This window comes from Cryptotermes secundus, unplaced genomic scaffold (genome assembly GCF_002891405.2).
Source record: "Cryptotermes secundus unplaced genomic scaffold, Csec_1.0 scaffold29, whole genome shotgun sequence".
In the NCBI taxonomy this organism is placed as follows: Eukaryota; Metazoa; Arthropoda; class Insecta; order Blattodea; family Kalotermitidae; genus Cryptotermes; species Cryptotermes secundus.
In genome coordinates, this window is record NW_019719356.1 from 953,061 (window position 1) to 967,418 (window position 14,358).

The window sequence follows — 14,358 nt, forward strand, 5'->3', positions numbered from 1 at the left end:
AGTACTTCGGTTTCCCCTGCCAATCTTCATTCCACCAATTGCTCCACAATCACCTTCAGCTATCATCCGGGGCTGGTACAATAGGCCAGAAGTGGCCGCAGTACAAGGGACTTAGTCCCACCCCACTAGCAATAAAAAAGAATTAACCCTGAGGCGGAAATTAGTTTTTCACTTTCTCATATATATGTTATATATATCAGAAGTTCTTGTAATGCAGAAAAGATCGACCTCTGAGATTTTGACGGATTTATACCTTTTGAGCAACACTGAATTATATAACATAATTTTTGGAAAGCCATTTTTCTTTCTGTTTGTATGCATATACATGTGCACCTTACTCGCTGCTAACGGCTGGACAGATGTCACTCGTATTCGGTATTTTAAATATTACCTATCACAAATCGATGCTCGATGAATCTCAAAATATGGCTAAAACGACTTAGATTAAATTCTATTTATTCAGGAGACGTGGCCCTGAAGAGAGTTGCATAGAAGTATCTTCAGGGACGTAACATTGCGCTCACTAAGAGCCCAAACACGAAATTTATATTTTGTCAAACTTGGTTTACCCTTCGAATGACATTCGTTTTTGTTCGGTATTCATAGGCCAACAGTGGTCTACTGAGCAACATTCGATTTAATTTCAAAGGTCACCTACAACTGCCTATCACAGTGGCCGCGCGGTCTGAGGCATGAACTCTCTTCGCTCTCTCGAACACTGGAATCGTAGGTTCGAATCCCACTCGAGGCATGGATGTCTATGTGCGTTTATTCTGTGTGCAGGTAGCGGCCTTGTGACGGGCTGATCCCCCGTCCAAGGAGTCCTACCCACTGTGTACAGATTAAGAAATTGAAAAGCCGGCCAAAGTCCACAAGGGCTGTGGAACTACAGAGAGATAAATACATATAGTCCTACAACTGAAAGTATGCATAATGTCTTTCATTCGATAATTTTCCTGCTGTATCATCAATGTGCGATGTTAAGAATCGAACCGCGTCTATTACGATGACACGGGTTATTTTATAATATTATCAGGATATTTGACCGCCTCTGTGGTCTAGTGATCAGAGTTCCTGCCTACAGATCCAGAGGTCCGGGTTCGATTCCCGGCGTTACCAGATTTTCTGAGAAGTAGTGGGTCTGGAACGGGGTCTACCCATCCTCGTGAAGATAATTGAGAAGCTATTTCAAAGAAATAGCGGTTCCGGTCTAGGAAACAGAGATTAACGGCCGTGGGGTTCCTTTGCGCTGACCACGCGACACCCTCTGTCCAAAAGTTGGTACTAACTTCGCCGACAAGCGGCGGTCGCTCGGTAGGTATAGTTTTCTTGCGGACTCGAACCACTGAGATTTTTTTTATCAGGAAATTTTTTAGAACGACTGAGAAAAGCCTCTAGAAGCCTCAGTCAAGATCGGCTATCGGCCAGCAGAGATTACGAGCTTGAGAAGTCCCCATTGCGGTGTGAGTTTTATGAGCTGACGAAAACAGCCTAGCTACAGATTTTTTTTTTTTGGCTGAGCCAGGCAAGTAAAGAATGGATCAGTGCCAAAGTGTTTTTAGTATCAAAAAAGCAAAATTGATGTAATAAAGGAGCCACTGACATCTATCAACAAGGACACGAGTATAATTCGCATTCGAAAACTGACCTCTGTCTACATTTGTATATATTTATTTCTAGAATGAATTCACTATTTCAGATTCATAGCCTTAGATATGTGAAATCATGATTAACTTCCTTCCTGTAAATATTTCAAATGCTTAAAAAATGCTGCTTTCTGCTATCTGAGATCGTAAAATACGATAGAATTTCACAGACTTTCTAGAGGCAAGAAACGTTTCCATTTTCAAAGTCAAAGAAAAAGTGAAGTAAGAAACTAGGAAGAAGTGCTGTACAGCATTAAAAATAACATGAAACAAGTTTAAACTCAAAATTTACTTTATATGACTAGAAATTTCTATGTAGCAATTCCATTGTTTTGGAGATGACATGTTGTATTATTAATATAATGACATTTTCAAGAATATCAAATCCATAAAAATATAAACTGCAACAATGACAAATTTTAAGTCACTGTTTCACAGATTCAGTTAACAACTCGCTAACGATTATAGCATTTTTTGGGCTCCTTGATGGTTACTTTTGCAGGAAATAGTCCTATAAACTTACTTTAAATATTATACTCCACATTTTATGGAGAATTTTTTTCAAAATCGTCCGATTTTAAATGTCGAATTTATGTGTCTTCGACGTTTGGCTTACTGTTTGTTTCATTTCAGGCCAACAGATGGAGTCTATAAGTGACTCTGGCTCAGTCGGTCTGTCTGTAGGCAACAACTCACGCGCTGTTTAGATGTAGTGCTATATCACGCTGAGGCGACTGCTGACTACTCTACTATGTTATTATTGTTCTTACTAGTAGGTGACCACGGGACGAAAGTAGAAGAGCTGGCTCCTATGCTGGACATCAATCACTTCTGAGGGGACTGCAGACACTACCAACACCCCTGTCCCTCTCCCACCTCAGTGGTTCTCAACCCCCAACCCCACAAATTCCGAACACATTTTCTGGTAGACTCTTGGCTTTCAATCTGTTTCCAGTAAAGAAGGCTGGAGAGAGCTTCATGATGAGGATCTTCACAATTTTTACTCTTCCTCAAACAATTTAGGAGAATGAAATGGGCAGGACATGTAGCACGAATCGGAAATGAAATGCATACAAAATTTTGGTCCGACTCTGGCTCAGGTAGGGGACGGGCGGGATGCTGTGAGCAAGACAATGAATCTTCGGCTACATAAAATAATAGGGATATCCTGATTAGGTGAGCAACTGCTGGTTTCTCAAAAAGGATTACGCTCCAAGCGGTGAATTTATATATTGTGGTAATTGGCTGTTGATCTTTCCGCCTCTGTTCCAAGAGACCATTATTCAAAACAAGGTAATTACTTCATGGAACTGTCGATGTCTTCTTGTTACACAATCCATTTAAACCTCTCCTTTCTCAGAAGACCACAGAGAGAAGGAAAAAAAAACAGGCATGTCCCGAGAGGATTACAACTTGCGATACGTTCCTCTGAAACGCAGGTTGACATAGCTTCATATCCCAGAAATTACAATTATTCATAGCCACGCTGCCAGAATTTCAAATTCAGCACTATTTTAAATATTATCCTCCCATCCATATCTAGGAGTCCCACTGAAAGTCTCACCGAGATAACATTACATCTGAACCCAAGAGTGCCACACAGGAAGTTCTAACGAGACAGGAAGAATGTAGCACTGTTGTTAAACCCTAATTCTTGATCATACGCCGATGCTTGCAGTCGCGAAACAGCCACAAACATACAAATAGCAACATATAGGACGAGACTGAAAGCTTATACAAGAGTTCATTAAATTCTGACATGACTGTAATTTCTTTTATTGAGGTCTACCAACAAAATGTATCATTTTCCTTTGTACGTACCACATTTTGAACATGGATACCGCAGTCGGTATAGCCACTGGTTACAAGCTGGAAGACAGAGGTGTCGGAGTTCGTGTCCTGGTAGGTTCCACGTCTTCCAGACAGGCTCTGGGGCACACTCAGCCTCTGTCCAATGGACACCGCGGGCTAATTCCCCCGGGAAAACGTGGCCGGTGCATGAAACTAACCACTCATCTCTGAATAGTGCCGAGGTCAAAAAATGAGGCTCTATATATCCACTCCCCCACAGGTCTTCGTGGTGTAGTGCGTTACAACTTTACCTTTTGCCTTTACATACCACTCTGACCGCCGTCTGGGTACACTTTATTTACACGCCTTCATAACTTGACGTGAAAGAAACCGTATTATGAAGATCCTCACTGCGTAATTTTCTCCTTCTTTTCCTCAAACAAAGATAGACTAAAATAAGGTCTATTGTTGGAGGATACACGGAAAGAAGCCAATAGTCAACTGACTTTATGCACGGTTTGTTTAACGCGACTTTCAGTCTCTCAGTGAATACGTCGTCGAAAGGCAGAATGATTAGTGAGAAACAAATATGAAATGGTAAAGACGGAAGCAGTAGTGGCCTACACCAAATCCTCCTATTCCAGAATTTTTCTGGAGGGACTGAGGAAAACCACGAAACATCTCAGTCAGATAGCCGATGTCCCGGCCGAGATACAAAAGGGGAACACCCGGAATACACGGCAGAAGCACTAACACTTCGAGAAACCTCGTTACTGACGATATTACGAGTTAAAAACTTCTCTCAAATATTGTACACCTCTTCAAATTATTCTGTGTAAATTATTTCCTTTTCAAAAGAGAGAGAATGTATTTTTTCCTCGCTTAGTGGGGTGGAGAATACAACGTTTTGGAAACTGGATCTGTTTCCGTTTCCAGGTGAAGGGGTGGGAGACACCCAACTCTATTGGGTCCCTTAGAAAAAGTTAAACTCAGCCACTCCAGATCTTTCTAACGGACCCAACAAAGTAGGTGTCATCCACCCCTCATGTGAGGACGGAAACAGATCCAGTTTCCAAAACGTATTATTTTGCATTTTTTAGAATACCAGACGATCGACAAAGTCCAAAACCCAGTAATAATAACCCATCAGAATCAACCAGATGAAGATACCCTTAAGCAATTTAAAAGAAACTCTGGTACAAAAATTATGTGTGACGTTAAATGACGTATCAACTGCAGAGGTTATAAACGACGAATTATATGGAAATAAGACGAGCTTGATTGTAATAACTCAGCACCCGTCTACAGAGTTTATTGACAACGACGAAAAATACCAAGCAGGATAGCACAGATAACCAAGACTCAAACCGGGTACCTTCCCCGACCTACCGCTACATGAAACTCTCCGCCATTGGCTAAAATACTTGTCATTCCAACCCACAATCGTAGCATGTACTGCTCGAAACAATACAATGAGATATGCAGTGTTCTCACATTTGTCAATCCTGCCGAAGATGAACACCTCCATCACAAGAGAACAGTTTATATCAAGAAATACAAACCTACCCCCTACCCTCCCATTAGTTGAGAACCACCCCTGCATGCTGCATGCTGGGACTACTGCATGATGGCCATCTCAAGCGGCAGGTAGATAATTCAAAGCACACAGATGCTGTAATATAGCTTGGCCAGGGTTCACGCGCAGACTCGCCAGTCCGAGAATGAAACCGCGAAAATCGAGTTGCGCGGTTTCAAATTTTATCGAAAAGATGTAGCAATTTTATAAATTTCTACCTCACACATACACTAAAAATTCCTTCAATCTGTCTGCCGTCCAAATAATTAAAAACTTCCGTGTAATTTTCTAAAACACAGCCAAATAAAAGTTATAATTATTCAATTCGATAAGAAAAATCTTTCCTTTGCCTCAGTAACATGACATAAAGGCAAACACAGTAAACCCTTGTTATAAGGTATTAATTGGGGGGGGGTTGTGTGTCACCGATGTGCGCTATAACTAAGGCCCCCCATACACACACAGTTTGGCCTTCCGATCGACCTTACAGGCAAAACTGTGACAGTTTACGCCCTCCCTTTCCTCCCCATACACGCGCCGATAAAGAGGCAGGCTTCATGCCACAATCACGGTCTTCCAGCCTATAATGTTGAGTCACACACGTCACGTGCTACGGTCCTGCAGGCAGAACTGACGGACTGACGGGTTTCCCACAGGCCAACAGTCCAAACGATTGGCCGGCCGGCCGCACCACACAAGTCAGTTTTGCCTTTCAGTCTTCAACTGTGCAGGCCGAACTGGAGGCCAAACTGTGCGTGTATGGGGGCACTAAGAGACGAGGTATTCACGGAATTACACCATAGGATACATACCCAATATAAACAGCAAACATATAAACACACAATATGATTACATAAAGGTTTTCATAATGCGTTTGTTTCTTGCTTTAAATAGTTTTCTAACCACAACACCTCTTTAGTACCTCAACATCTCTAAAAATTCGCAACTGTACACAGCCAAATGTTATCCGTTATACGCGGGTCAGTTATAACGAGGGTTAACTGTAATATGTGTTGGTGTAATTTTGTCGGGAACATGTGCAAGTGATTCACATTCACGTTCCAGCCGCTTTAGCCCAAATAAGAGGGTAATGGAATGCGTTGGATAAGAGATTGTTTGGACCCAGCAGACAATGGAAGATGGTCAAGAACCGGTGGCGACTGCCTGTGCCAGATTTTAACTCAGATATTGAAGGGAGGAAACTGGAAAGAGGTTGAAATGTCCCTCTCAGCCGCTTTTCTGGGAACTTTACAAGAGTTCCCGTAGGATATTTAGATATATATATACACCAAAGAATACTGAAGTTAATTTGCGACGTAATCGTAAAACAGACTACGAAACAAATATATTTTAAATAAAGAACTATAAGTGAAAGGGAGACACGCGGTAGCGTAGTTGGTTGAAGCACTATGCTATAAGCCAGAAGGTCGCGGGTTCGAGTCCCGATTAGGTTATTTTATTTTCAATTGACCTAATCCTTCCAGCCGCATTATGGCCCAGGGCTCGACTTAGCCTCTAACAGAAATAAGTATCAGGAATCTTCATGGGGGGTATAGGGCGCCCGAAGCGTAAGGCTGACAATCTCACCGCCATCTGTGAGTCGATTATGTAGATAATGTGGGACCCTCAACGTCTCACAACCCTATGGGCCTCCACAGACTGGTATAGGTATAGTTTTACATTTTACCTTTTACAAGTGAAAAGGTAGCTGCGATTTTTTGGGTTTCACTTCTGTGTCGTACTGCACCGAACTACGCGGCCCGTAGGCTGGAACACAATCGACCCGACACCCCATCAGAAACATTTTTCGGCCGAGTTCAGGTATCTGAATATGTTTCTTCGCATGAGCCACGAGTTCTTGATCACTCTAATGTCCAACAGATAAAGAACACTAGTACACTTTATGATTTATCAGTGTTGGAACGACGTCTCGTTATTTAAGAGAGAAATATATCTGCGAGTGACCTCTGGCACCTGTGTAGTGTCAATGTGTACAATGACCCACCCCCCTTTCCACCATCCTACTCCCCCCCAACCAGCCCTGATGTCACGTCAAGAAGACTTGTGACGTCATCTTGTTACAGAAGAGCACGAGAGGAGAAACTCAAGTCTGCTGCCACGCACAAACGGCACGAAGAGTGCCGACCTCAGCGGCAGGACCGTCAGTCCCCCCTGACCGAAGCAATAGGGTACTGCCTATCATTACTAACGTCTCAACACTGGTTGCAAGCCCGCTGCACTGCCCAGCGACATCTATGCTAAGTTTCAAACAAGACGGCGCTGCGCAGTAGTAAAATCTATGCTAAGATTCAAATAAGACGGTGCTGCGCAGTAGTAACATTTATCACGTTATGAGAGTTAACCCAATTAGCGTCACTTAGTCTTCGATGCTTGTACTATACAATTTCTCTTCTAACTTTTGTAACTTATTAAAATTAAATTGTTTCTGGTGGGTGTTTCAGATTAGTAACAAATTAAGAAGGACTAAACATTTAATTTTAAAATTTAACACAGACAGTATATATAAGTAGAGATTTAACTTTTTTTAGGCGTTCCGTAATACCGAGCGAGAGGCGGAAAATGATGTTGTCAAGTAGAAAGAACGTCTTACTCATGCATGTAATGTATCTGGAACATCCAAGTTGAAGGATACGTTCTCGCAACATCGCAACTTTGTAGCTCTACTTCTCACAGTGAAATAAATCGTCATTCGCCTAAATTATGTTTCAATCAAACATTTTTTTTAATGCTAGTGGGGTGGGACTAAGTCCCTTGTACTGCGGCAACTTCTGGCCTATTGTACCAGCCCCAGATGATAGGTGAGGGTGACTGTGGAGAATTTGGTGGAATGAAGATTGGCAGGGGAAACTGAAGTACTCGAAGAAAACCTGCATCAGTGCCACTTTGTCCACTACAAATCACACTTGACCAGACCCGGGGTCGAACCCGGGCCGCCGCAGTGGGAAGTCAACGACTAACCGCTTGAGCTATGGCGCGGCCTCTTCACTCAAACATACTCCACACCATTGGCCATACATGGGGAACTATTTTTACATGAAGACTGAATACTTAAACGCCAGTAGACTCAGGAGCCTAGCGATAAAAACAATACACGAGACTAGTTAAAACACTGTTAAATAGTTGCGCTATCTGGACTTTTCTTTGTGTGGGGGCATGTTTCAATAAAAAGGCATCCAAAATGGACAAATAACCTTAAGTCCTCAAGCTTTCACGGTGGCGACTGAACGCCGTAAAACATTTCGTAATCAGTCTCGTAAATCTGGATCAAAAACTTAAGAGGCTAGGAAGTCATCTCTGTTTCCAACATCAGGGAATTATTGTGCCATTATTCTACCAATATTCCCAATAATTAATTTGGACACGATATCCTAAGTTGTAGACCGCCTCTGTGGTCTAGTGGTACTTCCTGACTACAGATCCAGAGGTCCCTGGTTCGATTCCCGGCGCTACCAGATTTTCTGAAAAGTAGGTCTGGCACGTGGTCCACTCAGCCTCGTGATGATAATTGAGGAGTTATTTCAAGAAAATAGCGGCTCCGGTCTAGAAAACCGAGATTAACGGCCGTGGGAATCCGTTGCGCTGACCACGCGACAACCTCTATCCGCTAAAGTTGGCACTAACTTCGCCGACAAGCGGCGGTCGTTCGGTCGGTATAGTTCGCTTGCGGACTAAAGGCCACGATGTTTAGTTTTATCCTAAGTTGTAATTGTCATTATTCATGTGTTAAAGATACGAATTAAATGGAACAAATTTGATACACACTTTATTTGGACTATAGATTTCTTGGTGCTCTCCTCGGCGCCTGTCTTTATCTCTTTGTCCTGTCTTCGTCACGTATCTTCTCATGTCTTCAAGGTTCTCTTTCGACGTTTCATTAGATGTTCCTCTTTTTTTTTTTGTTATATCCTCAGCACGTTTCTTCCTTATCCTATCTTCATCTGTTTGGCCTGTCCTCGTCACGTGTCGTCACATATCTTCAAGATACTCCTTCCGCCTTTTCTTTGGTTCTTCTCTTTACTCTTTGTCCTGTTTTCCGCACATGCCTTCTCCTCTTTATACTACCATTCCGTAACTCTTAAAGCTGTAACCAATTTCGACACTAAGATTTTCACTTTTTCCAAAGTAGGCCTATTTATTTTGTTGTAATCGCGTGTATCCAAATAAAGGTCTTAAAAATTGTAATGTGTGCGGTTTCCAGTATGATTAATATCTGTCACTCAACACAGTTACAGCTTGTTTAATGATACAATAAGCGGCAGTGGGTACAACCAGTGCTGAGAACACCCTGTATTTAGAACAGTGTTACGAAGATAGCCACCCCACTCTGTTAAGATGAGCTCCCTTACCTTACTTTGCACGGCTTAGTAGACCTATTTGATGTTAGTTTACAGCTAGAGTCGGCCATTAAGGTTATTAGTGTAGATTTACATGTCTTCATTAGCATTAACTGACGCTAAGGGCATAATCAGTACAAAACAAAGGGATGGAAAGGACACAAGTCTTTTCTCCAGGCACTATTTTCTATATAGCCTACCTGAAATAGGTCATAGTTCATTCTGGCATGGACTCAGTACCACAATAAAATGCATTCAATGTTTGGCATCACGATGTACATGTGATTCTATATTATTGCCGGTGCTTCTGTGGCAGATAAACGGAAACACCGAAAATAATTTAGAATCACCCCGTATTTCAAATGACATAATCTTTGTAGTTTAAATACCAAGCAGCAACCTTGTCAGTAGGCCGATGTACACCAGAATAAGGTAAATATAAAATGACATTATGGATAATCGTATATACTCAACTTAAAACAGGCCTAAGTGTAATATAAACCGTACTAACATGTACACTCAAAATAACAATAATTCATAGTTAAAAGACAGCATACAGTTTATTGTTATCATTACATACAACGCAATCGCGAAGCGAGATCACGCGTTGGGGGTCAGTGCGGCTGCACTTAGGAGAGTGAGACCCTTGCGCCGGAGTGCACGCTCAAAGGAATAATAGCAAAATTTAAGTAGAAAGAAATAAGAAGTATGACGTGTGTAGACTACAAGCTAAAGTTAAAAGAATACTTATAGAGTTTGGGCCACGCAGTAGCCTATATTGAGACACTGTGCTACAAGCCGGAAGGTTGCGGTTTCGAATCCCAATAAGGTCATTGTGTTTTTCAATTCACATAATCCTTCCAGCCTCAATATGGCCCTGGGGTCGACTCAGTCTCTAACAGAAATAGGTAGCAGGAATCTTCCTGAGGGAGTAAAAGGGGGCCGGAGCATAAGGCTTACAAACTCACAGCCATCTGTGAGCCTATGGTTTAGAAAATATGGGAGCCTCGACGTCTCACAACCCTATGGGCCTCCACGGCCTGTTACAGGGATACCTTTACCTTTTTTTAATACCATATGTTTGTGTTGATGGTATTGAATAGAATTTCTAAATATTGTGATATGACGCCTGAAAGCCGGAAATGTGCATTCAGAGAAGTACAGTAGAGATGTCCATTGCTAGACAACGGCTAGCTGAAATACGTTTCCGCTGCAACGAATACGCTTGTATAAATCAACGCGTTGCTCGGAGATTTTCACATTTCTCGTGGCAACAGAGAATAACAGAGGACACTCTGCTGTCCGACTGAGTGTTCTGAGTTCAGAGTTCAGGGTTCGAGAGAGTAGAGATCCAGATGGAGAGATTTCGAGAGACTAAGCTACAACTAAGCAGGTGGACGTTGAAGCATTCATTTTGTGTGTTATAGTTACACTTATCCTCAGAGTGTTATAATTAATTTTATAGTTATGATTTGTGAGTATCCAACAAATCTATTCGCGAATCCAACCTCCGTCTACAGGTCACTAATACAAGTGGCAATATAAATATACCGCAAGGTCACACTACTCACCACACCAACTCCTGACGATAGAGACAGAGACGCTCTGGGATGGCCTCCGCACTGACACTGCTGATCCCCAGAGAAGATTTTATTGCATTATTTGACAAACCTGTAGCATTCGTTGTTTCGTTCATAATGGTGGGATCGCAGGGATATTTTGCTGCTAAGTGTGTGCTATAGAACGTCTCTGAGGAACGTAAGACATAGCCTATGTACTTAATTAAAACCATCCTCAGTTAATGGACACCGGAAGACGCGAGATTAAGAGCATTGGAGGGAGTCAAATATTCTGTAGACTTTACAGACCTTTGGTAAATGACACGAGGTTTTCACTATTAGTTCTCTGAACGTAAAGCCTGAAATATTCCGTCAGGATTAAAAACTTGTTTCAGAATATAACTAAAATAACTCCACTTTCGTTTCCTCAGCAACAGAATTAACAATTCGTAGCTTCTCTAACATTAAAATTCCAAGTTACACACATACCTCATCAGTAGAGGATGGTTTATTTAAATGGAATCTCTGCAACGGCAAAAAAGACAGAAACAAACAAAAAACAAACTCCGTTGCCTGTAGTACGCAAGCGAACTATACCGACTGAGCGACCGCCGCTTGTCGGCAAAGTTAGTTGCGGATAGAGGGTGTCACGTGGTCAGCGCAACGGATCCCCACGGCCGTTAATTTTGGTTTTCTAGACCGGAGCTGCTATTGCCTTGAAATTGCTCCTCAATTATCCTCACGAGGCTGAGTGGACCCCGTTCCAGACCCATTACTTCTCAGAAAATCTGGTAGTCCCGGGAATCGAACCCGGGACCTTTGGATCTGTAGGCAGGAACTCTGACCACTAGATCACAGAGACGGAAAAAAAAGACAAATGCGTGCAAATTATTGAGCGACAGGCTTTTATCCAAATTCGTAAAATTTTAATGTCTTAAGGTGAATGAACGTTTTTGTTTCTCGAAGTACATATCAATTATATTCAGTAAGTAGCTTAAACTCGCCTTTTTCTCGAACTTTCACGTCACTAAGGTAATTTCTCCGTGCCTTAAATGAACTCTTCTTGTCCCTCAACACCAGTACTCAATATGTCAAGAGCTATGTGTCTATACATGTATGAAAAGTTACCTAAAAATGCTGTAAAACTCACACCGTAATATCATATGATATGTAGAGTTCTGGTGTACTCTGGCGTCCCTTAAACCAACTCCATGTAGGTCATATATTTGTATTGAAGTATGCATTCATAATTGTTCAAGATTAGGTTATAACAAGTGTTTAATTTTTTAGAAAACAGAACATTAGCTGGGTGCTATCAGATACTAAATTAAAAGAAATATATATTGTAAATTTATCGAACATATCCTAGAGCATTTTAAAATAAGGAGTTCTATACGTTTAAATGTTTTGGTATACCCTCTCAGAAACTGTATAAGACAGACATGATTGCGAAGAAAATATATCAAGCCACACATTGAAACTATTTGTTGCATAGTATTGTTTTGAAGGGCGATTTTTGGTTGGCTGAAAGTGGAATATCTTCATAGTTTTAGCTCAGACAAACTCCTGTCACGGTGAGCACTCCTTTCTGAGCTGTCAAAATAAACCAGATAACCGAACGAGATATCCTTGGCTATGATGACAGTTCGATGACTGCTGACATCCTAGCAGTATTACTAAAACAGTAATTTCAAGGAAATATATTTTTCATAAAATAGAGAATTTAAATATATTACTTGTAACTGTTAGAAATAATGGAAAGTAAAATGTTTCATATAAAAAATGATAAAGAGTAAACTTATCAAATTTCCTGGCCTTGCTCCAGCAATATATAATGGTACGATATTTTTAATTCTCTGTTAATTAGATATGTCTTCCACAGTTAATTTCATCAGCCATCCACAGATGGCTCTGTTATTGAGAATGCTTCTATAGTCTCGAAAATGACCGGCTTCTTTAAATACCTTAAGCAGTTACTGAGAAAATATCTTCAAATTTAGATAAAATTAATACCAGCCTCTTTTAACACGTTATGTTTTCATTATTTATATATTTATCTTTTTCAGTTGGACTGGGTATGAGAATGACAATGACCCTCAACCCAAACGGAGTAGGACTTGAAGCAGCCCTCAACAAAATGGTGGGTAATTCATCTGCCAATCAGCTTGCGCCTTCCATTACCGACTCCGCCCCGTCTTCAAGCAGCAGTAAATATCAGCTTTAGTTAGTGCTGTGACAATGTGGTAAAATACAAAACACCAAACAGACAGAAGAAGAATAAGCAAAACAATGGCGGCACAACAATTGCAGGATAGTACAATATAAACGAGTCAGAGTTGTTAACACAAGTTTTTGCCGACAGATGGCATCACCACGCATCAGGACGTTATTGAGTGCGCCAGAAGTGATTCGCCGTTTTAATCAGTTTTGTATTTCTAAAAAACAGAGGATAAAACTTTGTACATAATGACAGTGTAGAGCGACAATGGTCACTCTAGATTTACTAAGTTCTAAACTAAAGAAAAAAAGAACTATTTAACTTATCTTGAGAGTCGCGTTATACATATACATATATATACACGTATATCAAATAAATGAAAACTTTTTCGCGTCTTTACACCCTCAAATACACAGAAACACAAAAACATAAGCATACGCAAATCACTTAGCCAGTATATTTCACAATACACAGTTCAAATCGAGCAGTTAACTATAAAAACATGTTATAAAATAATATATCTAATTATTACTACTATTCTTGTGAAGGCAAGCTAACTTCCTTGGAAGCCAGGACTGTGATTTTTGCATTTAATGTACAACTAAACCAATAGACAAGCAGGAAATGACGTCAAACAATGATATCATCCGCTCTCATTTAATTTATAAGAAAAAAATATGAAGACAAGGTTAAAGAAACACAAATTTCTCAAGTTTATTACTCACAATATTGTAGAAAAAACACGCAATTTTTTTTTCTTTATTGGGTCGTCGATACATACGTGTCTGTACAAAACATTTTGTTTTGTTAGTTCTTTTTTACCTTTATCTCATTGTTGTAGAAGTGTATTAAAATTTTATATAATTTTCTTCCATTCGTAGATCTGGTCACAAATGTTGAAACTAAACATGTCACAAATATTTAAGGCGTGTTTCAAGTGGTTACAGAAACAAGTTAATAATCGTGGAATAAGTGAAATCTTAATAACAAATATCTGATGAAAGTGGACAAAGGAACACACAACTTGACTATCTTATTTGCCTTCTGAGGGTTTTTAAGTTTGTTTGGTTGGCAGCCTGGAGACTAATATCAAAAATGCAAGGAAAGTGATATGAATTCCACAGAATTGATTCAAGGCGAGTTATTCCTTATACATGAAGCCGGGATGCTCAGTAGGCATGGTAACAAGGTCACTGACTGGTTCCCCGAGGAT

At 40.7% G+C, this 14,358-nt stretch overlaps 1 protein-coding gene across 5 annotated transcripts in view; it reads left to right on the forward strand.

Moving 5' to 3' along the window:
* Nucleotides 1-14,329, forward strand: part of LOC111864247 (potassium voltage-gated channel protein Shaw) — a 250,551-nt gene extending 236,222 nt beyond the window's left edge. For 2 of the 5 annotated variants that reach the window (XM_023851339.2, XM_033751445.1), the window contains exon 7: nucleotides 12,994-14,329. In XM_023851339.2, the coding sequence (XP_023707107.2) occupies nucleotides 12,994-13,151 (158 nt within the window). In that variant the 3' untranslated portion in view covers nucleotides 13,152-14,329. Of the gene's footprint in view, nucleotides 1-2,419; nucleotides 4,476-7,097; nucleotides 7,203-12,993 lie in introns of those variants that run through there. The other 3 variants (XM_033751447.1, XM_033751453.1, XM_033751454.1) reach the window with 3 other exon arrangements.
* The last annotated feature ends 29 nt before the right edge of the window (nucleotides 14,330-14,358 follow it).